At 37.2% G+C, this 25,489-nt stretch overlaps 2 protein-coding genes and 1 non-coding gene across 10 annotated transcripts in view; 2 read left to right on the forward strand and 1 right to left on the reverse strand.

Moving 5' to 3' along the window:
• The first annotated feature begins 1,921 nt into the window (after positions 1-1,921).
• Positions 1,922-24,310, forward strand: HORMAD1 (HORMA domain containing 1). Of its 8 annotated transcripts, none has more exons than XM_054474625.1 (15): positions 1,922-2,091; positions 3,185-3,250; positions 5,107-5,251; positions 7,686-7,749; positions 8,245-8,281; positions 10,519-10,539; positions 10,801-10,827; positions 13,408-13,475; positions 13,960-14,111; positions 15,535-15,791; positions 17,991-18,057; positions 18,146-18,222; positions 18,945-19,028; positions 22,178-22,249; positions 23,641-24,305. In XM_054474625.1, exons 2-15 carry the CDS (start codon positions 3,218-3,220, stop codon positions 23,719-23,721), a joined length of 1,185 nt encoding a protein of 394 aa, XP_054330600.1. In that variant the 5' UTR covers positions 1,922-2,091; positions 3,185-3,217; the 3' UTR covers positions 23,722-24,305. The 8 variants fall into 8 exon arrangements, with proteins under 8 accessions (XP_054330600.1, XP_054330604.1, XP_054330603.1 ...); XM_054474629.2 differs by lacking the exon at positions 23,641-24,305 and adding an exon at positions 23,410-23,620 and having other exon boundaries at positions 1,983-2,091; XM_054474626.1 differs by having other exon boundaries at positions 2,024-2,086.
• On the reverse strand, positions 20,393-20,499 carry LOC129029736 (U6 spliceosomal RNA). Its single transcript, XR_008500379.1, has one exon. It is a non-coding gene; the product is annotated as a U6 spliceosomal RNA (small nuclear RNA).
• Positions 24,311-24,918: 608 nt separating the features above from the next.
• Positions 24,919-25,489, forward strand: part of GOLPH3L (golgi phosphoprotein 3 like) — a 51,042-nt gene continuing 50,471 nt past the window's right edge. Inside the window, exon 1 of the mRNA XM_054474533.2 lies at positions 24,919-25,376. The gene's annotated coding sequence lies outside the window, so the exon portion shown is untranslated. The remainder of the gene's footprint in view (positions 25,377-25,489) is intronic.

A 25,489-nucleotide genomic window follows, 5' to 3' on the forward strand; every position in this document is an offset into this window, starting at 1 on the left:
GCAGTGGCATGATTTCAGCTCACTGCAACCTCAGCTTCCTGGGTTCAAGCGATTCTCCCACCTCAGCCTCCCTAGTAGCTGGGATTATAGGTGTGCTATCACGCCTGGCTGATTTTTGTATTTTTAGTAGAGACGGGGTTTCACCATATTGGCCAGACTAGTCTCAAACTCCTGACTTCGTGATCCACCCGCCTCAGCCTCCCAAAGTGCTGGGATTACAGGTGTGAGCCACTACTCCCAGCCGAATTGCTTCTTATGGATGATTGAGGAAAGTGATTTATTGAGATGGAATCGATGGAATCTACTCCTGGTGAAGATGCTGAGAACAAGGTTGAAATGGTAACAAAGGATTTATTTAGAATGTTACATAAACTTAGTTGACAAAGTAGCAGCAGGGTTTGAAAGGACTGACTCCAATTCTGAAGGAATTTCTACTGTGGGTAAAATGCTGTAAAACAGCATCACATGCTACAGAGAAATCTTTTGTAAAAGGAAGAGTCAATCGATGTGGTGAATGTCATTGTTGTCCTAATTTAAGAAATTGCCACAGACATCCCAACATGCAGAAACACTTCCCTGATCAGTCAGCAGCCATTAACATCAAGGCAAGACCCTCCACCAGAAAAAGATGATTATTCAGATGATCATTAGCACTTTTTAGCAATAAAGTATTTTTAAATTAAAGTATGTGCGTTGTGTTTCTAGACATTATGCTCCTGCACACTTAACAGACTACAGTAAGCATAAGATATGTACAATAAATATATTAAGATATTAATAGTGTAACTATAATTTTTTTTTTTTTTTTGAAACAAGAGTCTCACTCTGTCGCCTAGGCAGGAGTGCAGTGGCTCAAACAGGGCTCACTGCAACTGCAGACTCCTGGGCTCAAGGGATCCTCCTGCCTAAGCATCCTGAGTAGCTGGGACTACAGGTGTGTGCCACTACCTCTGCCTAATTTTTTTTATTTTTTGTAGAGACAGGGTCTCACTTTGTTGCCCAAGCTGATCCCTAATTTCTGGCCTCAAGCAATCGTTCTGCCTCAGCCTCCCAAAGCGCTGGGATTATTGGCATGAGCCACCACATCCAGCCAACATAATCTTTATACATATGGAAAACTAAAAAATTGTGTAATTTGCTTTATTGTGTTATTTGCTTTATTGGATGGTCTGGAACTGAACTTGCAATATCTCCAAGGTATGCCTGTAATTGAATGTTTACACTGGTAAGAAATGTATTTGGATATATAATAATCTGTAAACTAAGAAGCTTGTACTACTGAATAATCTCCAACTATTAATACCTACCCACTCTGATTTTATTTTATTTCTAAATGAGACAAATTACATTCAAAGCTATCCATTGTCCCCAATGACATAACACAGTGGAAGTGGCTAAGTAGAAGACTGCTAAAGCAAATGGTTTCCTGAAGATACAGGAAAGGTGGGAATGCAATTTGTGGTAGTTCCAATAAGAAAATCAAAAGTCAGCCGGGTGTGGTGGCTCACGACTGTAATCCCAGCACTTTGGGAGGCCGAGGGAGGCAGGTCACCTGAGGTCGGGAGTTTGAGACCAGCTTGGCCAACATGGCAAAACCCCGTCTCTACTAAAAATACAAAAATTAGCTGGGCGTGGTGGCGGGCGCCTGTAATCCCAGCTACTTGGGAGGCTGAGGCAGGAGAATCACTTGAACCCTGGAGGCAGAGGTTGCAGTGAGCCAAGATCATGCCACTGCACTTCAGCCTGGAGGACAAGAGCAAAACTCCGTCTCAAAAAAAAAAAAAGAAAGAAACAAAATCAAAAGTCAGAAAACGATCAGAAATTCAGTAACTGCACATGCAGTTACTTAACCTTCCCCCTTCTGTCTGGCTTTTCTCCTCCCTGAGACGTGGAGCTGAGCCTTCCCGTGTCTGAGGCTCCCAGTGCGCCTTGCGCTGCGCTTGGCGGGAAAGGTGACCTCGACCAGGGATCAAAAAGCCACTGTCGCGCCCCAGCGGGTGACCGTTGAAGGAAAGCGCATGCGCGTCGGGCACAGCGCGTGCAGCCTCGTGCAGCTCTTCTGGTCTCCGGCGCCCGCCCCTCAGACGTAATGTAATATATATTAGTGTGTATATATGTGTGTGTGTGTGCGTATATTTTACTTTTTAATCTCTTTGTCTGTCAGCTTCCCCCTCCTTTTAAGTTTCTTAAGGTCTTAGTGGTAAAACATTTGCGGTAAAAATGTATACCCACTTACTTGTCAACAGAGGTTCTTGAGATGGGGTGAGTACAGACGGCGAATTCAGGATTTGTCGGGATAAATTTAAACGTTTAACGTAAATAGGTTCTTCTATGAAGTTTGCCTCTTTAGTAAACTCTTCCAGCTGAATTGTCTGATTAAGAAAAGTGAAATTGGGGCCGGACACGGTGGTTCATGCCTGTAATCCCAGCAAGTTGGGCGGCTGAGGCCGGAGGATCATTTGAGACCAGCCTGACCAACATGGCGAAACCCCGTCTCTACTAAAAATAGAAAAAAAATTAGCGGCCGGGCACGGTGCTTCACGCCTATAATCCCAACACTTTGGGGGCCGAGGCGGGCAGATCACGAGGTCAGGAGTTTCCTGGCCAACATGGTGAAACCCCGTGTCTACTAGAAATACAAAAATTAGCTGGGCGTGGTGGCGCGCCTGGAGTCCCAGCTACTCGGGAGGCTGAGGCAGGAGAAACGCTTGAACTCGGGAGGCGGAGCTTGCAGTGAGCTGAGATCGCGCCACTGCACTCCAGCCTGGCGACAGAGCGAGACTCCGTCTCAAAAAAATGAAAAATAAAAAGAAATAAAACTGAAAAAGTTTAGAGGGTTTGCCAGGCAATTTTTCATTACTGAATACCTACCTGTACAATGTTATCATTGTTTGAATATGTATAGGGAATAAAAATAGGAAGATTGTGCCTTTTTAAAAAGTTCTCTTAAACAGTTTCTTAATAACCCATTTGTTTGAGACTTGCTAGTCAAATGGCTTCAAATCAGGACCCTACTCAAAATAGTTCTACTGCAATATCGACCTGTACGTTTTTGAAGACTCTATTTTAATTAAAGAAATTCAAATTTATTCACATAAAATTGTTTTGAATTTTATATGTGGTAAACTGAAATGTTAGAGGAAAAAAATGAGCTCTAAGTTAAAGCTTGTATTTGTGTCACAAGGTTGAATTAAAGAAAATACTTTATCAGAAGAAGATGGCCACTGCCCAGTTGCAGAGGACTCCCATGGTATGATTTCTTGTATTTTGGTATATCTTAATATAGCTGCTTTTATTGTTTCTTGAAGTCTCAACTACTCTGTTGGAAGTTAGGGCTCAACTGTTTGAGGGTTTTATGATACCAGGAAACTACATGTTTTAAGAAATGAAGATATTTGCTAAAGTATTTTGAATTAATTGAGACTTCTATTGGATGTTTGCTGCATTGCATTAAATTGCTCATTCACATTTAATTTACATTAGGTATTAATGAATACTGCTTTATTGCTTTGATTGTTGTTCATAGCAGTCCACCTCCAGAACATGAATGTTCAATATATAAGCAGAATAAAAATAAATAAATAAGAAAATGAGGCCGGGCACGGTGGCTCACGCCTGTAATCCCAGCTATGAAGGTGGCTGAGGCAGGAGAATCACTTGAACTCAGAAAGGGGAGGTTGCAGTGAGCCGAGATCACACCACTGCACTCCAGCCTTCTTTTGAGACTCCGTCTCAAAAAGAAAGAAAATGAATGTTTGTAACCCAGAGACAAATATGCATTGCTATATTTGTATAGGATTTTGCATTACACTTAACCTCTGTTAAACCTACTCAGTGACCAAAGAGAAAAATCAATGTAATCTATCCATGTGTTATGCATTTACAGACAGTTAATCTGCAAAGGGATTCTTAAGATTTTTAGGTACTTTTTGAGCTGAGACTGAGGTGAGAGGATCGCTTGAGCGCAAGAGTTTGAGATCAGCCTGGGTAACATAGTGAGATCTCATCTCTACAAAAAAAAAAAAAAAAAATTAGCCAGGCATGGTGGTGCATGCCTGTAGTTTCAGCTGCTTTAGAGGTTGTGCGAGGATATATGAAATGTCATATATGAAATGTCTAGAATAGGCAAATTTATAGGGACAGATAGGCTAATGGGTAGGACATGGGATGGGATAAGGGACAGGGAGTGATTGCTAATTGGTATGGGTTTCCTTTTTGGGATGAAGAAAATGTTATGAAATTGATGTTGATTGTTGCACACATATTTCTGTGAATAAACTAAAAACCATTAAACTGAAAAACACTTTATATGGGTGTCCCAAAAAGGCGTTTTTAAAATACCAGCCACTATTAACATTTGTTTTATTCATCCTCAAAATACTAGCATTTGATATATTTGAATATAATCTGAAGAATTATATAATTATTATATACTTTTTTTTTTTGAGATGGAGTCTCGCTTTGTCACTCAGGCTGGAGTGCAGTGGTGCGATCTTGGCTCACAGCAACCTCTGCCGCCTGGGCTCAAGCAATTCCCTGCCTCAGTCTCCCGAGTGCTGGGATTACAAGAGTAGCTGGGATTACAGGCGCCTGCCACCACGCCCAGCTAATTTTTGTATTTTTAGTAGAGACAGGGTTTCACCATTTGGCCAGGCTGGTCTTGAACTCCTGACCTCGTGATCCACCCGCCTCAGCCTCCCAAAGTGCTGGGATTACAGGCGTGAGCCACTGCACCTGGCCTCTACTTTTTTAATGAAATACTTTGTGCCCATCAACTTGCATCCAATGGAGGTTGTAGGCAGCTGTGATCGTGCCACTGCACTCCAGCCTGGGCAATAGAGTGAGACCCTGTCTCAATTTTTTAAAAAATAAAAAAAAATTTAAAAGATTTTTAGGTACTTTTTGCATATGTCCTTTAGGCTATTACCCTAGAAATACCCTCACATTTTACATGCCGCTCTGACTTTTTGGGGATTACTAACCAATATAGGGAGGAATTCTTGGGGCGAGTACTATGCTTATACAAAATTGGATCTATGTTAAGTCAAGAGAAACTTTATTTTTAATAAATTTAAATAAAGTGTTCTACTTTCCCTTGAATTTTAGAGTGCACTGGTATTTCCCAATAAGATATCAACTGAACACCAGTCTTTGGTGTTAGTGAAGAGGCTTCTAGCAGTTTCAGTATCCTGTATCACGTATTTGAGAGGAATATTCCCAGAATGCGCTTATGGAACAAGATATCTAGATGGTAATACAATATTTATTTTAAAGCTTTCTTTTAAAATGGTATTTTTATTTTTGCTTGCTCTAAAACTATAATTTTTGACTTAGAAATTTTATTTTAATAGAAGCTTTATTAATACAATTCACATAACTGACAGTTCACTTGTTTAAAGTGTACATTTCAATGATTTTTTTTTTTTTGAGACGGGGTCTCGCACTGTCACCCGGGCTGGAGTGCAGTGGCGCCATCTCAGCTCACTGCAAGCTCCGCCTCCTGGGTTCACACCATTCTCCTGCCTCAGCCTCCCGAGTAGCTGGGACTACAGGCGCCCGCCACCACGCCCGGCTAATTTTTTGTATTTTCAGTAGAGACGGGGTTTCACCGTGTTAGCCGGGATGGTCTCGATCTCCTCACCTTATGATCTGCCCGCCTCGGCCTCCCAAAGTGCTGTGATTACAGGCGTGAGCCACCGCGCCCGGCCCATTTCAATGATTTTTAATAAATTAACAGATTTGTACAACCATCACCACAGTCAGTTTTAGAACATTTCTTCATCCCAAAAAGAAACTCCATACCCCTTAAGCTACTATGCACTTCCCCTCAACCTTCCCAGTCCTAGGCAATCACCAATCTACTTTCTGTCTGTACAGATTTACTTATTCTGGACATTTCATATAAATGAAATAATATAAAATATGGTCCTGGCCGGGTGCAGTGGCTCACGCCTGTAATCCCAGCACTTTGGGAGGCCGAGGCGAGTGGATCACAAAGTCAAGCGATGGAGACCATCCTGGCCAACATGGTGAAACCCTGTCTCTACAAAAAATACAAAAATTAGCCAGGCATGGTGGTGCATGCCTGCAGTCCCAGCTACTTGGGAGGCTGAGCAGGAGAATCGCTTCAACACGGGAGGCGGAGGTTGCAGTGAGCCCAGATTGTGCCACTGCACTCCAGCCTGGCAACAGAGCAAGTCTCAGTCTCAAAAAAAAAAAAAAAAAGTGGTCCTTTGTGACTGGCTTTCACTTAGCATGTTTTCAAGGTTCCTCCATATTGTAGCATGGATAAGTGCTTCATCCCTTTTTGTTGCTGAATAATGTTCTATTGTATGGCTGTACCACATTTTATTTATCCCTTTATCAGTTGATGAACATTTGGGTTCTCTTTTTGGCTATTATGAATAATGCCGCATTGATGTACAAGTTTTTGTTTGGATACCTAAATGGTTTTAAAATATATACATATATATATTCAATACCTTTAGAAGCACTTAATCATAAAATTTTTCCTCAGTTTCTCAAGTATAATTTTACCTGAAATTATGCTTATAATGATGAAAGAAATCGATAGAAAACATACAGTAGTAGTGTATGTTCTTGTGCTATTTTAAGGAATTAAAAATAATACAGCCAGGGCCAGGCATGGAAGCTCATGTCTGTAATCCCAGCACTTTGGGAGGCTGAGGCAGGAGGATCACTTGAGGCCAGGAGTTCAAGACCAGCCTGGTCAACATAGGGAGACTCCATCTCTATTTTTTTAATTAAAATAATAATAATAATACAGCCAGTTTATTCTACAATAATAACTTATTTCTCAGTACATTATACATGCATACTATTGTACACCAGTTATGTGCTGGGCAATATGGTAAGCACTATGTTATGTACGATATCTTATTAATTCATGTAACAGTCCTACAAATACCTGTTTTTCAATTAAGGAACCTGAGGATATGAGATATTCTCAGTCTTTTCCACTGTGTTACATGTTGCTTCTTTGCAGGCCTCTTTGTTTTTGATAGCCAGTTAACTTCTTGGCCTTTACAAGTATTTTACTGGGATAAGATTCTAAGATTCTTGTATAACAATGGCATGAAAGCAACATATCTAATTTCATGGATTCTATAATTTTTTTACGAAATATTTTTGTACCCATCAACTTGCATCCTAATTATCATGATGGCATCTTATAATAAATATTAAAAGACTACTTTCATATAACCTTTCTTCCTTTAATTACATTAATAATATTAATTATTGCTATTAATAATTTACCTATGCTGGGCAAGGTGGCTCATGCCTGTAATCCCAGCACTTTGGGAGGTTGAGGCAAGCAGGTCACCTGAGGTCAGGAGTTCGAGACTAGCCTGGCCAACATGAGGAAACCCTGTCTCTACCAAGAAATACAAAAATTAGCCAGTCATGGTGGCGCACCTGAAGTCCCAGCTACTGGGGAGGCTGAGATGGGAGAATGGCTTGAACTTGGAAGGCAGAAGTTCCAGTGAGCTGAGATCATGTCACTGCACTCCATCCTGGGTGATAGAGTGAGACCCTGTCTCAAAATAATAATAATTATAATAATAATTTGCCTGTAATACACAGCTGAAGAAAATAAACTTCATTTAAAATTTCTAGTTGTTTACTTTTCCTAAGTAACTATATTTCATCATTTTTGTGTTTAGATCTTTGTGTCAAAATACTGAGAGAAGATAGAAATTGCCCAGGATCTACACAGTTAGTGAAATGGCAAGTAAAAGAATACCTAAAGAGAGAAAATTATTTTTTTCTCATTTTACTTTTTTTTGTACCTTGGATACCTTTTGGTGTTTAACCAAATTTTAGTGAATCACCCTTTAATGCTAGATAGCATTTTTGTAGGTCATTAAATTTTCCACTGAAGTTTTCCTCTCCTTGAAGTCTGGGTATTTGGAAGAATAAATTTTAAAAATAAATGTTTCTTTATTTTATGCCCCATGCAAGCAGGCGTTATTTATTTTATTATCGTTCCCCACAAATAGCTATCAGATATTTTGTATTTTCCCTTCCATCTCTATCATCATTTTACATTTCTGCCACATTGTTTTTTATGTTGTCTTGTTTTAAGCTAGTTAATAAGAAGGGAGCTTTAATAAGACATTTTTGTATTATTTAGTAATGAGATAATATGGAAATTTATGAAAATAACTATTTTCTGGAAATGCATTCAGTCTAAAAATGAATCCTTGATTTTTTTTTTTTTAGGATGCTAGGATGTTATGATGCTTTACAGAAAAAATATGTAAGTCTTGCAATCTCTTTATCCTTTTTTTCTATAGTTTATGATCTACAAATATAACTGGAATTATCATGTAGTAAAACATTCATTTGAACTAACTTGAGTGTAGGTCAGTCTGAGTTACTGAAAAGCCTGAACATTTGAATATTTTAAAGACTAATCATCAACTCATTTAAAGCTAATGGAATTAATACTAAACAAATTTTTCCAAGCTATTTTTTTAAGACTTATTTGTATTAATAACACATGTTAACTTATAAAAAAATTAATGAATTAAAGAGTCTTTTCAAATAGTTTATTCATTAGTTTCACATGCGTTCTACAAGCTTGTTTATACTAATAATTTAATAAATTATTTCCTTGTTAGGGTTCAAAAATAAATTTCCACATAATCTAGGTTAAATTGTCACAAATTCTGAATTAGCAAAATTAAGAAGGTTTTAAGATGTATTGTAATCCTTTTTGCATACTTAGTATAATTTAGTATCAACATGCACAATGAAGTCCAGCACTAGGCTAATTGTGAAGAAGATGAATTTTTTTTTTTTTTTTTTTGTGTTGGAGTCTTGCTCTGTCGCCCAGGCTGGAGTGCAGTGGCACCATCTCGGCTCACTGCAAGCTCCGCCTCCCAGGTTCATGCCATTCTCTTGCCTCAGTCTCAAGAAGATGAATTTTTATTCATGGTTCCTAACCTTCCCCCTTAAGGCGTAGTAAATATTGAGCACCTGTTATGTGCTAGGCATCTCTTCTGGGTAGGAACTGGGTAAGCTAACAGTGATCAACAAAACAAAAAGGGTCCCTTGTATCGTAGGAAAACAAGTAGTTAATAAAACAAATCATATATTTTTCAATAATGTTAAATTGCCATTAAAATTTTTAGCAAAAGTATGTGGTAAATGGAAAGGTGAAGTAACTTTAGATGGGATGGTCATAGGAGCTTCTCTGAGGAAGTGACATTTAAGAGACCTGAATGAGAAGAAACCAGCCAGGCGTTGATTTTAGGAGAGAATATTCCTGGCAGAGCAGCAAATGCAAAGAATTGGAAGGAAGTTTAGAGAGTTCCAGGAACAAAAAGAAGGCCAATATGACTGAGGGCAATTGTGCAGTGGGGGAGAATAACATGAGATGAGCCCGGGCAGATAAGCAGGGCCAGAGCACTCAGTGGCTTTTATTTTAGGTGCAAAGAAAAGCCATTCAAAGGTTATACATACAAATGTAATATTTGATTTACATTTAAAAATTGTTTTAGGCCAGGCATGGTGGCTCACGCCTGTAATCCTAACACCTTGGGAGGCCAAAACAGGTGGGTCACCTGGGGTTAGGAGTTTGAGACCAGCCTGGCCAACATGGTGAAACCTTGTCTCTACTAAAAATACAAAAATGAGCTAGGCGTGGTGGCGTGCCTGTAATCCCAGCTACTCAGGAGGCTGAGGCAGGAGAATCGCTTGAACCTGGGAGGTGGAGATTGCAGTAAGCTGAGATCATGCCACTATACTCCAGCCTGAGTGACAGAGTGATACTCTGTCTTAAAAAAAAATTGTTTTAAATCACTTTCCCACAACTTAGAGAATATGCTGTAGAAGAAGAATAAGATTGGGAGTAAGGAGAATAGCACCTAGGCCATTACTGTAGTACTGGTGAGAAATAATGGTTGCTTAGACCAGGATAGCAGAGAGAGGAGATTCAGGATAGATTTGGCAGTAGAACTGATTGGATTTGTTGATGGACTGGCTGTGTAATACAAGGAAAAGATCAGAATCAAGGTTGACTCTTAGATTTTTGGCAGATCACTTGATTAAATTATTTTCTATGATTTTATTTTCCTATGGTCTCCAAAACTTCCTCCCTCTGTTAAATTCATAGGGCCCTCAACTCTGCTTTTTCTTTTTTCAAAATCAGTTCTCATTGTTTTCAGTATAACACATATATTGTGTTATTTCACAATATATATATTTTTTCCTTGTAACTGGCAGTAATGTCCTTTTTGCTTAAGTCAATGAAATAAAGTGCTGACATGAATTTCAATCATCAGTAATTTTAGTAGCAATAGATATTTCAGGGGATAGGGAAGCATATCTAAGGTACTGCGTTATAGGCATTGATCTTATGCAGTCAAGATCTGCAATGATTATTTGTTATTAGGAATACATGTTGAAATAGGACAAAGAATTCTTATGATTCGTAATGAAAAAATATTTTACAGACTACAAGTAAGATTTTTGTTCTTTGTTGTATTTCAGCTAAGGATGGTTGTTCTGGCTGTAAGTATTTTTAAATTGTGTGTTCTTTTCTTAATACTGCCAAATTTGGCCTTGCTTAATTAAATGACACTAAAACTATCAATTGATTATGTCACATTATTCAAATAACTGATCTATTCAATGGAATGAAAAAGTAATATTTTGGGTGGTCATTTTTATTTGTTTGTTTTGCTGAGTTCACATGAAGTTTAGTCTAAACATCTAATTTAGTTCTTGAATACTTAGCCTTAGATAACTCAATTGTAAATTGTTTTTAAATAGGTATACACAAACCCAGAAGATCCTCAGGTAAGTGTGCTTGAGTTACTAAAGAAACATAATGCCTCTAATATCTAAAAATAACACGAAACATAATATAAGAATATCTTATGCTTTTAATTATGCTTTAATCAATATACTTTCATATATATTTTCACATTTGAACTTCATAAAACTCTTCTGAGGTAAGGCAGGGCTTGGATTGTTACCTTTAAACAGATTAGCATGACAGAGATTATATGACTGATCTTAGGCCACAAAGCTTACAAACTGTTAGAAATAACTTAAATCTCCTGACGTCTAATTCTTTACAGTATTTTTTATACTATATTTTAGAATTATGAAAGGGCTTGAGTTTTAGGAAAGTAAGAAGGTCATCCTTAGACTTCGAATATTCATCCCAATCCATTCATAGCTACCTATTTATCTTACCATTAAAGGAGAGAAGGGAGAACATGGAAGGGAAAACCAGAAGATAAAAAACAAGGGGGAAAGATCTACTGAGTGCTTACTTTATATTAGGCTCTGTTCTTTGGGGCTTTATGTGCATTATCTCATTTATTCATCCCAACCTTCATGAGGTAACCACTATTAGCATCTCCACTTCACAGATTAGGAAATCTAAGTACAAGGGGTTTCTTGCCTAAGGTCATAGTGGCTGAAGTGGCAGAACGAGGTTTTTGAACCTAGGAAGGCCAGTTCACAATTTGGGTGTTTACCCATTAGGCTATAGCTGTTACAATATAATGTTTCATTTAGTCAAGCAGAGGTAGATTTAAACTGGTGTTAAAAATAGATGTTTAAAAACATCACTATGTAAACAATGAAATATAAAGAAAGCAATAAAAGTATTCACGCTTCAGGAGGGCTGAGAATGTGTCTTTTCTTTGATACTCACACCTGCAATTAATGCTTAATATGTGTCCATGCTGACAAAGCAGATCATTTGGGTTAAGGCTGTGAATTAATAGATTGTGTTCAGAAAACTAATTGATTGTTCAGAAAATGTTCATTTATTTTCATATGTTTTATAATTGTGCATTTTTTCTATCAGTAAATTAGCAACCTTGTTGATACAATAATAATATTTATTGAATGTTTACTATATGTCAGGCACTTTATAAAGTACCCTGTATAAATTATCCCATTTGTGAATATTTATTCATAACTACCAATGAGATATGTACGGTCTTTAATCTCTTTTTTAGCTGGGGAAACTAAAACTTAAACTAAGGCTTAAGTGGCTTGCCTGTGGTTACAGTATAGCAAAGATTTAAGCCCTGTGTTAGCCACTCTGCTGAGGTATGTTGCCTCCCTTATCTTCCTGCTAAGGAGTTCCTTCCATGTGGTATAAATAACTGAAGGGGTGGCCTGCCCCTCCACACCTGTGGGTATTTCTAGTCGGGTGGGATGAGAGACTGAGAAAAGAAATAAGACAGAGACAAAGTATAGAGAAACAATAGTAGGCCCAGGGGACCGGCACTCAGCATACCAAGGACCTGCACCGGCACCGGTCTCTGAGTTCCCTCAGTTTTTATTGATTATTATCTTCATTATTTTAGTAAAAAGAAATGTAGGAGGGCAAGATGATAATAAGGAGAAGGTCAGCAACAAACATGTGAGCAATAGAATCTATGTCACAATTAAGTTCAAGGGAAGGTACTATGACTGGACGTACACGTAAGCCAGATTTGTTTCTCTCCACCCAAACATCTCAGTGGAGTAAAGAATAACAAGGCAGCATTGCTGCAAACATGTCTCGCCTCCCACCATAGGGCGGTTTTTCTCCTATCTCAGAATTGAACAAATGTACAATCGGGTTTTATACCGAGACATTCAGTTCCCAGGGGCAGGCCGGAGACAGTGGCCTTCCTCTATCTCAACTGCAAGAGGCTTTCCTCTTTTACTAATCCACCTCAGCACAGACCCTTTACGGGTGTCGGGCTGGGGGACGGTCAGGTCTTTCTCATCCCACGAGGCCATATTTCAGACTATCACATGGGGAGAAACCTTGGACAATACCCCGCTTTCAAGGGCAGGGGTCCCTGCGGCTTTCCGCAGTGCATTGTGCCCCTGGTTTATTGAGACTAGAGAATGGCAATGACTTTTACTAAGTATACTGCTTGTAAACATTTTGTTAACAAGGCACGTCCTGCACAGCCCTAGATCCCTTAAACCTTGATTTCATACAACATATGTTTCTGTGAGCTCCAGATTGGATCAAAGTGGTTGGGTCAAAGTGGCTGGGGCAAAGCTACAAATTAACAACATCTCAGCAAAGCAATTATTTAAAGTACAGGTCTTTTTCAAAATGGAGTCTCTTATGTCTTCCCTTTCTACATAGACACAGTAACAGTCTGATCTCTCTTTCTTTTCCCTACAATAACATACATTACAATGAGTTGGGAAATAAATGTCTCTCCAAGACTGAAGCCCCAAACCCAAACCATGAAAACTGACTATGAGGAATCAAAAGCTTCAATGGATCAATAGGGATTAATATAGCAGAAAAAAGTATTGACTAAATGTTGAGTCATACAAAACAGAATATAGCTATTTAGCAGCTAGTACTGAATATCAGAAGCATAACTGCAATATTTTCTATTTAAGACAATTTCAGAATGTTACCAATTCAAATTCAAATACACCAATAATGGACCACTCATGGACTTCATAAGGTATTGTTCTGTAGTTTTTTGTATTACAGATTGCCACTTATTCATATTAATGCTATATAGCTAAACTTCAGGATTTATTCTGAAACTGCGGGGACATCCCCAATTAACCATCAAGCTGTGGCTATGCAAAATGGAGTGGTGGCTTGGAGTAGCTTCAAGCCAGGATTCTGTGGCTAATAATAAGCAATTTTAATTGTGGAAAGAGAACTTAGGTGATTAGAAATATAGAAATATAATTTTAAAACATCATTTGCTTTCTTTAAACACTTCATATAAAATGCACTTAAGTAAAACTAAGTTATTATTTATAGCAATGATATTAATATTAAAATTTTATAATAGTAACATTAAAACACAAGGTAACTTTCAAGTTAACAGCTTAATGCTATAATAGAAATAAGAATCTCAAATAGTTAAAATGTAAAGTTATGATATTAGAAGCCACAGGTTTTATAAAATAAATTAATATGTGATTCTCTTCTAGTAAAAACCAAAGCAACGAATCTAGCATGTCATCTACTGACACCAAGAAAGCAAGCATTCTCCTCATTCGCAAGATTTATATCCTAATGCAAAATCTGGGGCCTTTACCTAATGATGTTTGTTTGACCATGAAACTTTTTTACTATGATGAAGGTACTATTTGCAGTACATCCTGTTTCAGTTGGTACCTATGTTTTATCATTATTGAAACAATTGGTTTCCATTCCAAATATTTTTAGCACCTAAATTTTTTGAAATTATAAAATTTACACTTAATATCACTATTCAAGAAAGAAAGATTTGCAAAATTAAGCTTTAAAATAGATGCTTCTCTAGTGATAGGAACATATCCATGTGAAGTATAACCTCACTCAAATTTAACAATGAGTTAACAGTTTTCACTTATCGGATTGGTAAAACGTGTTAATCCGTTATTGATAAGGATGTGGGGAAACAGGAACTTTTTTTTGTTTGAGACAGAGTCTTGCTCTGTCTCCCAGGCTGGAGTGTAGTGGCACAATCTTGGCTCACTGCAGCCTCCACCTCCTGGGTTCAAGCGATTCTCCTGCCTCAGCCTCCTGAGTAGCTGGGACTACAGGCACTCGCCACTATGTCTGGCTAATTTTTGTATTTTTAGTACAGACGGGGTTTCACCGTGTTGGCCAGGCTAGTCTTGAACTCCTGATCTCAAGTGATTCACCCGCCTTGGCCTCCCAAAGTACTGGGATAACAGGCGTGAGCCACCACACCCGGCCGAGCAGGCACTTTTATACACTCGAGGGACTGTATGCAGGTGCAACATTTTTAGAGGACAATTTGGCAGTATCAAAATTTTAAATGCACATTATCTTTAATCCAGAAATTCTATAATGAGAAAAATATATTGAAAATATAATTGTGCAAATATGCAAAGTTATATAAGGATTTTGATTATAGCATTGGCTAAAATAGGAAAAAAATGGAAACAGCTTGAGTGTCCTTCATTGGGGAGTGAGTAAATAAATTATGATCTATCTGCATAATAGAATACTACACAAGCTGTTAAAAAGAAGGTGCTGATAAATTACGTTATCCAAGATATATTATTAAGTTAAAACCAGCTAGGTATGGAACGGTATGAGCTCATTTGTGTTTTTTAAGGAATTTTATATATATTTCCTAAAACCTCTGTAAATATGAAATATCTTTTATTATATGCATGTCTTCTAGAAGAACATAAAGCAACAAAAATAACAACTAACATTTATTGAGTATTTACTATGTGCCAGTTCTGTTCTCAACATTTTACAACACTTTATTTTATTCCCACAATGACCCTATGAAGTAGGTACTATTATTTTCACCATTTGACAGATGAGAAAATCAAATCAGGGATGATGAATAGTTTACTCAAGGTCACAGACAATCAAAGAAAACAAAGCTTACCTTTAGGGAATAAAATGGGGACTTGGACATAGTAGGAGAGTAATTCTTATGTTTTACCTTGAAATACCTGCAATCTGCATGTGTTTTTATAATAATAATAATATTTTCTTTAATTTCATGAACAGCACAGTTTACACTTACTTTTTTGCAGTTACACCCCCAGATTACCAGCCTCCCGGTTTTAAGGATGGTGATTGTGAAGGAGTTATATTTGAAGGGGAGCCTATGTATTTAAATGTGGGAGAAGTCTCAACACCTTTTCACATCTTCAAAGTAAAAGTGACCACTGAGAGAGAACGAATGGAAAATATTGATTCAACTATACTATCACCAAAACAAATAAAAACACCATTTCAAAAAATCCTGAGGGACAAAGATGTAGAAGATGAACAGGAGCATTATACAAGTGTAAGTGTATTTCAAGAGTTATAAAGAACAATAATAACAAATGTTTGACTCAATTCTGAAGATTTTTCATAGCTCCCATTAACGTTTGTGTAAATTCTGTGTTATAATCATAAACTCAAGGTTGAAAGGGACCTTAAAGTCTAGGCCTATGGTTTTAAAACTTTTTACTTAGCCCAAACAACATTGTACTAGAACTTAAAAGCACAACTATTCTGGTTGAAGTAGGGAATGTTCCTGGAGGCTCTGCCACTCCCTATGTCACTTACCTTCATAGTGGACTCTGAGGAAACCCCTAGGACTCTAGGGCATAATTTGAAAAGCATTGCACTAGTCTAACTCCTGGCTAATGATGGAATCTTTTCTACAACATGTCTACTAAGTGTTCAGGTAGGCTGTGCTTGAATTTCTCTAGGGCCTGGAAAGTCACTGTTCTGAAGCAGCCTGGAAGTTCCTGGAAGTCAGGAAAAGTGTCTCATTCAACTTTTTAATCATCCTGTGCCTAGCACTTGGATTTCTAGTTAGTGCGTCCTAAGTATTAGTCGAGTGAATGGATGAATAGAAGTATAAAAGAGTTTTTTTGTTGCCTCACTTCCAGCAATTGTGAAAGTCATTATTGCTTTAATCTTTCAAGCATTAACATTATGTTCTTTAATCTCACCTCTCTTGTATTCTCTGTCTCAATTTATTCTAAATTATGACTACAGTACTTATGTACAGAGATTCACTATTCTGATTAGGCTGTCTTACCACATCTTTACACATGGAAAATTCAATCAATTTTCAACCAATTCAGTCAAAGAAAAAAACTTTTTTCTAAGACCTAAATCCCAGTCTTGCTTTATAACAAATACAGCTGAGGTGTTTGTAGCATTCTTTAAAATATTTAAATCTCTTTCACATGTATCACAAAGGGAACAATAATTGTAATGTAGACATTAAACCTGTTGCAATTTCTACCATAACATGACTGAGCTTATCCTTCAATAACTCTCTGAAGAGTTTTTGTTTATTACTTTTTTCTTTGAGACAGAGTTTCACTCTTGTTGCCCAGGCTGGAGTGCAATGGCACGATCTCAGCTCACAGCAACCTCCTCCTCCTGGGTTCAAGCGATTCTCCTGCCTCAGCTTCCCAAGTAGCTGGGATTACAAGCATGTGCCACCATGCTTGGCTACTTTTGTATTTTTAGTAGAGACAGGGTTTCTCCATGTTGGTCAGGCTAGTCTCGAACTCTTGACCTCAGGTGATCCGCCCACCTCTGCCTCCCAAAGTGCTGGGATTACAGGCATGAGCCACCACACCTGGCCGAAAGTTGTATATTTTTATCATTTGTCCTTAAAGCAACCCTGCAAAATAAAGAAAAATAGTATTTTGTACTTTATTTGGATTAATAAATTGCCTTTTGATAGAAATTCTAGGAACACTTTTATTTCTAGCAAGCATAAGGTAGTTGTAGGTTTTTGGGGTTTTCTGGTTTGTTTGTTTTGTTTGTTTTGTTTTTTGAGACAGAGTCTTGCTCTGTTGCCCAGGCTGGAGTGCAGTGGCAGATCTTGGTTCACTGCAACCTCTAGCCTCCTGGGTTCAAGGTATTCTCCTGCCTCAGCCTCCTGAGTAGCTGGGATTACAAGCGTGTGCCACCACGCCAGGCTAATTTTTGTATTTTTAGTAGAGACGGGATTTCACCATGTTAGCCAGGCTGGTCTCCAACTCCTGACCCCAAGTGATCTGCCCACCTCAGCCTCCCAAAGTGCTGGGATTACAGGCGTAAGCCATTGCGCCCGGCCTAGGTTTTTTTGTTTGTTTGTTTTTGAGTCAGGGTCTCGTCCTGTCTCCCAGGCTGGAGTGCAGTGGGATGATCACGGCTACTGCAGCCTCAAACTTCTGGGCTCAAGCAATCCTCTCACCTCAGCCTCAGGTGACAGAAACATGCCACCACACCTGGCTAATTTATAAAATTTTTTCATAGAGATGAGGTCTCATCATATTGCCCAGGCTAATCTGGAACTACTAGTCTCAAGCAATCCTCCCTCCATGGCCTTCCAAAGTGCTAGGAATACAAGCATGAGCCACCATGCCCAGCCAGTAGTTTTATATTGTATTTAGTCTTCACATGAAACAAATTTGTTCATAAATGCTTTCTGCTCAGTTGTTTTAATACCTTTTTGAAATGTGTCAATTTTTTTCTTCACATAATTATGTAGGATGATTTGGACATTGAAACTAAAATGGAAGAACAGGAAAAAAACCCTGCATCTTCCGAACTTGGAGGTAAGAAGTTAATGAAAATGTACATTAACTCGCTTCCAACTCAATTTTATACCCGTGTAACTTTTTTTTTTTTTTTTTTTTTTTACAGAACCAAGTTTAGTTTGTGAGGAAGATGAAATTATGAGGTCTAAAGAAAGTCCAGATCTTTCTATTTCTCATTCTCAGGTATAAACTTGATAGTTCCATCTCACTTTTGTTTTGTTCACAGGACAGTTGCTTATATGCTATTTTTTTATTTTTCAGATTTTCTTATTCCAGGTCTTTAGAATAAAATTCAATATTTAGAATGCTTGTTATTAACTAAATCTGGAAATTATATGTTGATGAATTTTGAGTATATTACTGGTGGATTTGTTTAGTAATAAACCTAAATACTATTGGTAGAATCTGAGAATTTCAGAGCTGGATGGAATCTTACGCAGTTATTTATTCCGCCCTGCTTTGTATTTATAAGTGGAATATATAACACATTTGTGTTGCCTTGGAGCATACATGTTTTATTTTGCTTTTCAAATACAGTAAAATCCTGAAATAAGAGATTTAGGTAATATGAACTTGGAAATAATATGATTGATGATTGATTGTCTGTATTCCTCTGCCCAGCCCATTTCTCAAATAAGTAGACTAAATTTCTTGTCTTCTGGAAGGGTGGTGCCTGGTAATCATTTGGTACTTTCTCAGTTCAGTGGTTGGCCAATTATGTAAAGTGTCAGTTTCACTATCTTTAATTTGTGCTTTTTGAACAGTATGAACCAACTCAAAATTATTGGTTTTAACTTGACAAGACCCTAAATTTTATGTGGTTAAATTTTTGGACCCCATTTATTGTGTTATGAAAAGGTTTTATTATACTAAGTTATATTTTTTGTAATTATTTTCTTTTTTAGGTTGAGCAGTTAGTCAATAAAACATCTGAACTTGATATGTCTGAAAGCAAAACAAGAAGTGGAAAAGTCTTTCAGAATAAAATGGTAAATATCCCTTTAGGTTTGTTTTCCATTGTAACCTTGCAATTCTCCCTCATATGTGAGTTTATTTTAATATTTCATTTATTAGACCAGTATTTTTTAAGTACCTATTATGTGTCAGGTACTTTACTAGGTGCTTAGGATATAACCTGAATAACACATACTTCTTGGTCTTAGCTAAAGTTTAGTAACTGGAAATAAACAAACAATGATATAGAGCCGTTATAGAAGTCTGAATAGGCTACATAGGCACAAAGAAAGGAATGGTTAATTTTACTGAAGGTATATTAAAGAGAGGGATCCAGGAAAGGTTTTGGGAAGAAGTGATACTATCATCCAGACTCCCAGAGAAATTTCCTAGAATGCCAGAATGTTCCCATGCTTGATCTTTTTTTTCTTTTTAAATTTCATTTAATTTAAATTCCAAGATACATGTGCAGGACGTGCAGGTTTGTTACACAGGTAAACGTGTGCCAGTGATTTGCTGCACCTATCAATCTGTTACCTAGATATTAAGCCCCACATGCATTAGCTATTTATCCTAATGCTCTCCCTCTCTCCAACCCCCTGACAGGCCCCAGTGTGTATTGTTCCCCTTTTTGTGTCCATGTGTTCTCATTGTTTAGCTACCACTTATAAGCGAGAACATGTGGTGTTTGGTTTTCTGTGCCTGTGTTAGTTTGCTGAGGATAATGGCTTCCAGCTCCATCCATGTCCCTGCAAAGGACATGATTTCATTTCTTTTTATGGCTGCATATTTTCTTTATCCAGTCTGTCACTGATGGGCATGTGGGTTGATTCTGTCTTTGCTATTGTGAATAGTGGTGCAGTGAACATATGGGTGCATGTATCTTTGTAATAGAATAATTTATATTCCTCTGGGTATATACCTAGTAATGGGATTACTGGGTCAAATGGTATTTCTGGTTCTAGGTCTTTGAAGAATCACCACACTGTCTTCTACAATGGTTGAACTAATTTACATTCCAACCAACAGTGTAAAAGTGTTCCTATTTCTCCATAGCCTCGCCAGCATCTGTTGTTTCTTAACTTTTAATAATCACCATTCTGACTGGCATGAGATGGTATCTCACTGTGGTTTTGATTTGCATTTCTCTAATGATCAGTGATGTTGAGTGTTTTTCATATGCTTGTTGGCCACATAAATGTCTTCTTTTGAGAAGTATCTGTTCATGTCCTTTACCCACTTTTTAATGGGGTTGTTTTTTTTTTTCTTGTAAATTTGTTTAAGTTCCTTATAGATTCTGGATGTTAGACTGTTTAAGTTCCTTATAGATTCTGGATATTAGTCAGATGGATAGATTGCAGAAATTTTCTCCCATTCTGTAGGTTCTTTGTTCACTCTGAAAAATATGGAATGCTTCATGAATTTGCATGTCATCCTTGTGCAAGGGACATGCTAATCTTCTCTATATTGTTCTAGTTTTAGTATATGTGCTGCTGAAGTGAGCACCATGCTCAATCTTATAAATTGAGTATCTTGTTAATAAGACATTACAAATTAATCTTTTGTATATATCTTGTATAAAATGAATCTCATATTCTTAAGGGAAAAAAATCACTGCTTTATTTTAGCTTTTGGTATGAATTATACTAAATCAAAATTCACATTTGATTTTAGACCTTTAAGTTGCTCTCAAAGGTTCATTGGGTGAAGAAAAGCATTCTGTAAAATACATAAAATATCCAAAGTTTAGGAAATAAATAGCTCACTCTGTTAGTGGTGTGCTAGAACATTTCTTCCCAACTCCTCACTCGGAGATATCATGTTGGTAGCTTAAATTGGACATGTTGGTAGTATTCACAGCACAGAAATCAGCAAATGCCTCAGGTTTGTTTCTCTCCTAGAGCTGGTTATTAAACATTTATCGGAACACTACTCGTTATAGTGCCATTTTTAAGTGTCTTCCCCCACCCCTATTCTCAATGGGAAGTTAGAACTGGCAGAAGGCAGCATTCAAATGAGTATCTCATGAAAGCAAGAGATAAAGGAATGTCAAGATTTACTACTTCTAGAAGCAAAATGTTCATCCTAGCCAGTTTATATGTAGGATGAATAACCTTTGCTAGGATATAGGGATAGAGACCAGCATTTTAGAAATTATTAAGCAAGATCTCCTTGTAATGTAACATTAAGATGCTTTGGGGACATAAATTTATTTCTGAAATTGCACATGTTTTTGGATATGAACTCTGAGCCAGTGTACTCCTGATTTTGAGAATTATTACTGAATTGTGGTTAGAAAATGGCAAGAAATGAAAATATTCATTATTATATATACTAAGGAATTATCATTGGAAAGCTCATTTCAAGCATCAGAAAAGAAGTATGTCCTTTTAGAGAATAGTTATATGACACCTAATCATTAGTCATTTTCCAATATTCATTTTAATAACTATATATACAGCATTATTCACAATAGCCAAAAGATGGGAAAAGCCTAAATATACATCAGCAGATGAATGGATAAAAAAATGTGGTATATTCATACAATTGAATATCAGCCATAAAAAAAATGAAGTGCCAATACAGGCCACAACTTAGATGAACCTTGAAAACATGCTAATTAAAGGAAGTTACTCACAAAAGTCCACATATTGTATTATTCCATTCATTTGAAAGTCAGAACTGGGAAAGTTATTGAGACAGTCTTAAGGCTGGTGGGAGGATGGCAGAATAAGAGAGTGATAGCTAAGGTATATGGGGTTTGTTTTTGGGGTGATGAAAGTGATCTAAAATTGATTGTAGTGATGGTTGTACAACTCTGTGAATGTACTGAAAATCATTGAATTGTACACTTATAAATGGGTGAATCATATAGTATCTAAATTATATCTCAATAAAGCTGTTTTTTAAAAAAATTGTATATCCAGCTGGGCACTGTAGCTCATTCCTGTAATCCCAGCACTTTGGCAGGCTGAGGCAGGAGGATCGCTTGAGGCCAGAAGTTTCAGGCTGCAGTGAGCCATGATGGTGCCACTGCATTCTAGCCTGGGTGACAGAGGGAGACCCTGACCCTAAAAAGTAAATAAATAAATAAATATTGCATATCATTGCATAAGATTGAAAAATCAAATGTTGGCTGTTCTTTGAGAAATAACCAATTAGTAATTATTCTATCTTTGTGGAGGCAAATGGAAATCAACCAGTAAAATCTTCCAAAGAAAATCGGAAGAGAAGTCAACATGAATCTGGGAGAATAGTAAGTCTTATGATAATGTATAGTTTGAATACAATGGCAAGGATCAGAATATCATTACTACAGATTAAATTTAAAATGACGAATTTGATATCTTTCGATGTACCTGAGAGTTCTGATATTCAAATTTTGTTTAAATATATTTTGTTCTAAAAATCGAGGTGATTTTCAAATAAGATGCCCTATGTTGGTTTATTAGTTTTTTCCATGTAAACATCTCCTGTCTCATTCCATGAATGATTTAAATTGGAGGAATTTATAATATATAAATTAAAAATCGGCTGGGCGCAGTGGCTCACACCTGTAATCCCAGCACTTTGGGAGGCTGAGGCAGGTGGATCACGAGGTCAAGAGATCGAGACCATCCTGGCCAATATGGTGAAACCCTGTCTCTACCAAAAATACAAAAAAAAAAAAAAAAAAAATAGCTGGGCATGGTGGCGCACACCTGTAGTCCCAGCTACTTGGGAGGGTGAGGCAGGAGAATCGCTTGAACCTGGGAGGTGGAGGTTGCAGTGAGCTGAGACTGAGATCACGCCACTGTACTATAGCCTGGCGACAGACCAAGACTCCGTCTTAAAAAAAAAAAAAAAAAAAAAATCAGTGCCAGGAAAAATATAAGAGAATATAGAATGAGAAAGTGACAGTACAAGAATACTAAGGCCATTTTGTTTATATAGAACTGAAATTGGGCCACAAATTTGATCTGAGCTTTCTAGAAACCAAAACTGAAGTAGAAGGAGGATAATTTACTAAATACATGTGTTCCCTAAAAATATAGGGTCTCCTCCTAGTACCTCTGGAGAAAAAAATCTTTTCCTGACTTAAACCCTATAGTTGTTTCATATTTAGAACCTTATTTTACCAAATCAGATAATGTATTTGCCATTTCTGAGATGATTATTCATATTTTTCCAACTAGATATTTTAGTATTATTAGTAGGTTAGAATTAGACAACTGAAAACCTAAGACTATTTTTAAAACTCAAATGTTAACGTCTCAAGAGTACAAAAGCAAGACATTATTTAAATCTTACATGATTCCAAGGTAGAATGTTTTTCTATTTGTAGTTCATTTTTAAATCTTTTTTCCCTTCTTATTGCTCTGAAATATTTGGCTATTTTGAGGACATAATGTTAAATCTATCTTCTCACTTCTACAGCAACCCTACTGAAGATTATACATTTTGCAAGTACATACTTGCAGCAGCCATTGGAAGATGTTAATAATAAATTTTACTCTACTTTTAAGAAACCCAGATATAGTTATGCTAGGTATGCTAGGCATAAATTTTTTAAAAAAGAATAGAAATCTCAGATACATGAAAAAATCTACAATTAAAGATATTTAAACAGGAAAGTATCTATTCTTAGTAGTTGTTTTCTTTTGACAGGTCCTCCATCACTTTGATTCTTCTAGTCAAGAGTCACTGCCAAAAAGGAGAAAGTTTAGTGAACCAAAGGAACATATATAAAAATTATTTTTGTTCTGCAGGCTTGCAGAGTTCTTCTCAACATTTAAACTGAAGGACCCTATATTATATTTCCCTAACTCTGAAGATGTATATGTAGTTTAAAGCAGTTTGTATACTAAAATTAAGTTTTTGGCTGACTGTCATATTGTGGTCCTTAATCTTGAGATAAATCCAATAGAACTTTTGAATAAAAGCAAGAGTACAAATGTCATAATTGATTCTGTAATAAGTAAAATTTCAAAATTGATTTTGTTCATTACCTACTTAATATTTCCTTTAAATATATACTGTTAAGGCCCTCTAATGCCATTTTTCTAAACAGTAATGTTTACTTTGTTATTAAAATTTGGTATGGATTCACTTTTTACTTATGTTAAAATTATACCATTTAACTGGCTCTTTTGTCATTGTGCTGTTATTAAAACAATGTTCTTCAATATTTTGATATAATGTATTAACATTTTAATATATAATGTACAATTTAAAAATTGGTGCTTTACCTTTACTATACTTTTTTTACAGGACAAAAAGACTGATTTTTAAAGTATGGCATTTTTTGCAGCATAAATAAAATATTGTTCAGTACGTAGGTCCTTTCATCGCTTCTAATTTTTGTTTAAGTAGCAGGAAATATGGCTCCATTCATTTGAAAGGCTGGTAGGAGGATGGGGTGATAGGGAATACTAATTTTTAGATGATTTCGGTAGCTATTACTTTGCAAGAAGAGTTGAGCACACTTTCTAGAATTTTTGAGTGGTAGTATGAAAAATGCTGTGCTTTTAATGAGAAACCTGGGAGCTAGTTCCAGCCCTGCCTGCTTTCTTTGCTTTAGAAAAAGGAAGACTCAAAACTTGGTCTGTTTGCCTCTTGTAGTTTCAGCAGCCATATTCCAAAAACATACACATCCATGGGTTTGTCATTAATAAGCGCTATAGGGAATGCTGGTAGGTATGCGATGGTAGAAATGTATTCATCCTGTTTAAGGTAAACCACATAAACGTACACAAACTGATCCAGATCATGTTTTTCTGGAACAGTCGTCAAGGATAAACTGACTGTCAGAAACAACCAATGTAAAAATATTTATTTATTCTTAGCTGTATTGCTTGGATCCCAACACATCTCACTTAATTGTCCCGGTATACGTTACTACAGCAACACACCTGCTACACTGAAATTAACCAACAGAAACCTTTCGAGATAGGCAGCCCAAGTTAGCTCACTCAGCGCTTTGATTGGCTGATTTAATGGGGGTGGGGAGCGCAGCCCTCTTTCCTCTCTTCCACCAAGGTTCCTTCATTGGATTGACCAGCTGTCAGGTTGAACGCAAACCTGCCTCCTTTTGGTGGTGTTTGTCTGGATCGCAACAGAATAGCTGGGGGAGAGCCTCCCCCTATGAGCTCCGATTGGCGGGACTCAACCTTGGTGATTTCTGATTGGCCCAATGAAGAAATACCAAGGTAGGTTGCCTAGTGATCCTGAGGAAGCTGATGTGTTATTCCTTCTCTGCATCGAAGGATCAGGAAGTTTGTGCTCTCTGCGTGGCTAAGTTTTTCACCTACTAGGACGGGGGTGGGGTGGGGGGAACAGGTGTCCTTCTAAAATACAGCACAAGCTACAGCCTGCGTCCAGCCATAACCCAGGAGTAACATCAGGTAAGCAACGAGAAAATTACATTTCCTAACGTCCCTTCCCCCCACCAAAAAAACCCCTCTATTTTTTAAAATTATTATTTTATGGGAGGGAAAGGTTTTTATTCATTTGGGCC

Source organism: Pongo pygmaeus, chromosome 1 (genome assembly GCF_028885625.2).
Source record: "Pongo pygmaeus isolate AG05252 chromosome 1, NHGRI_mPonPyg2-v2.0_pri, whole genome shotgun sequence".
Lineage (NCBI taxonomy): Eukaryota > Metazoa > Chordata > Mammalia > Primates > Hominidae > Pongo > Pongo pygmaeus.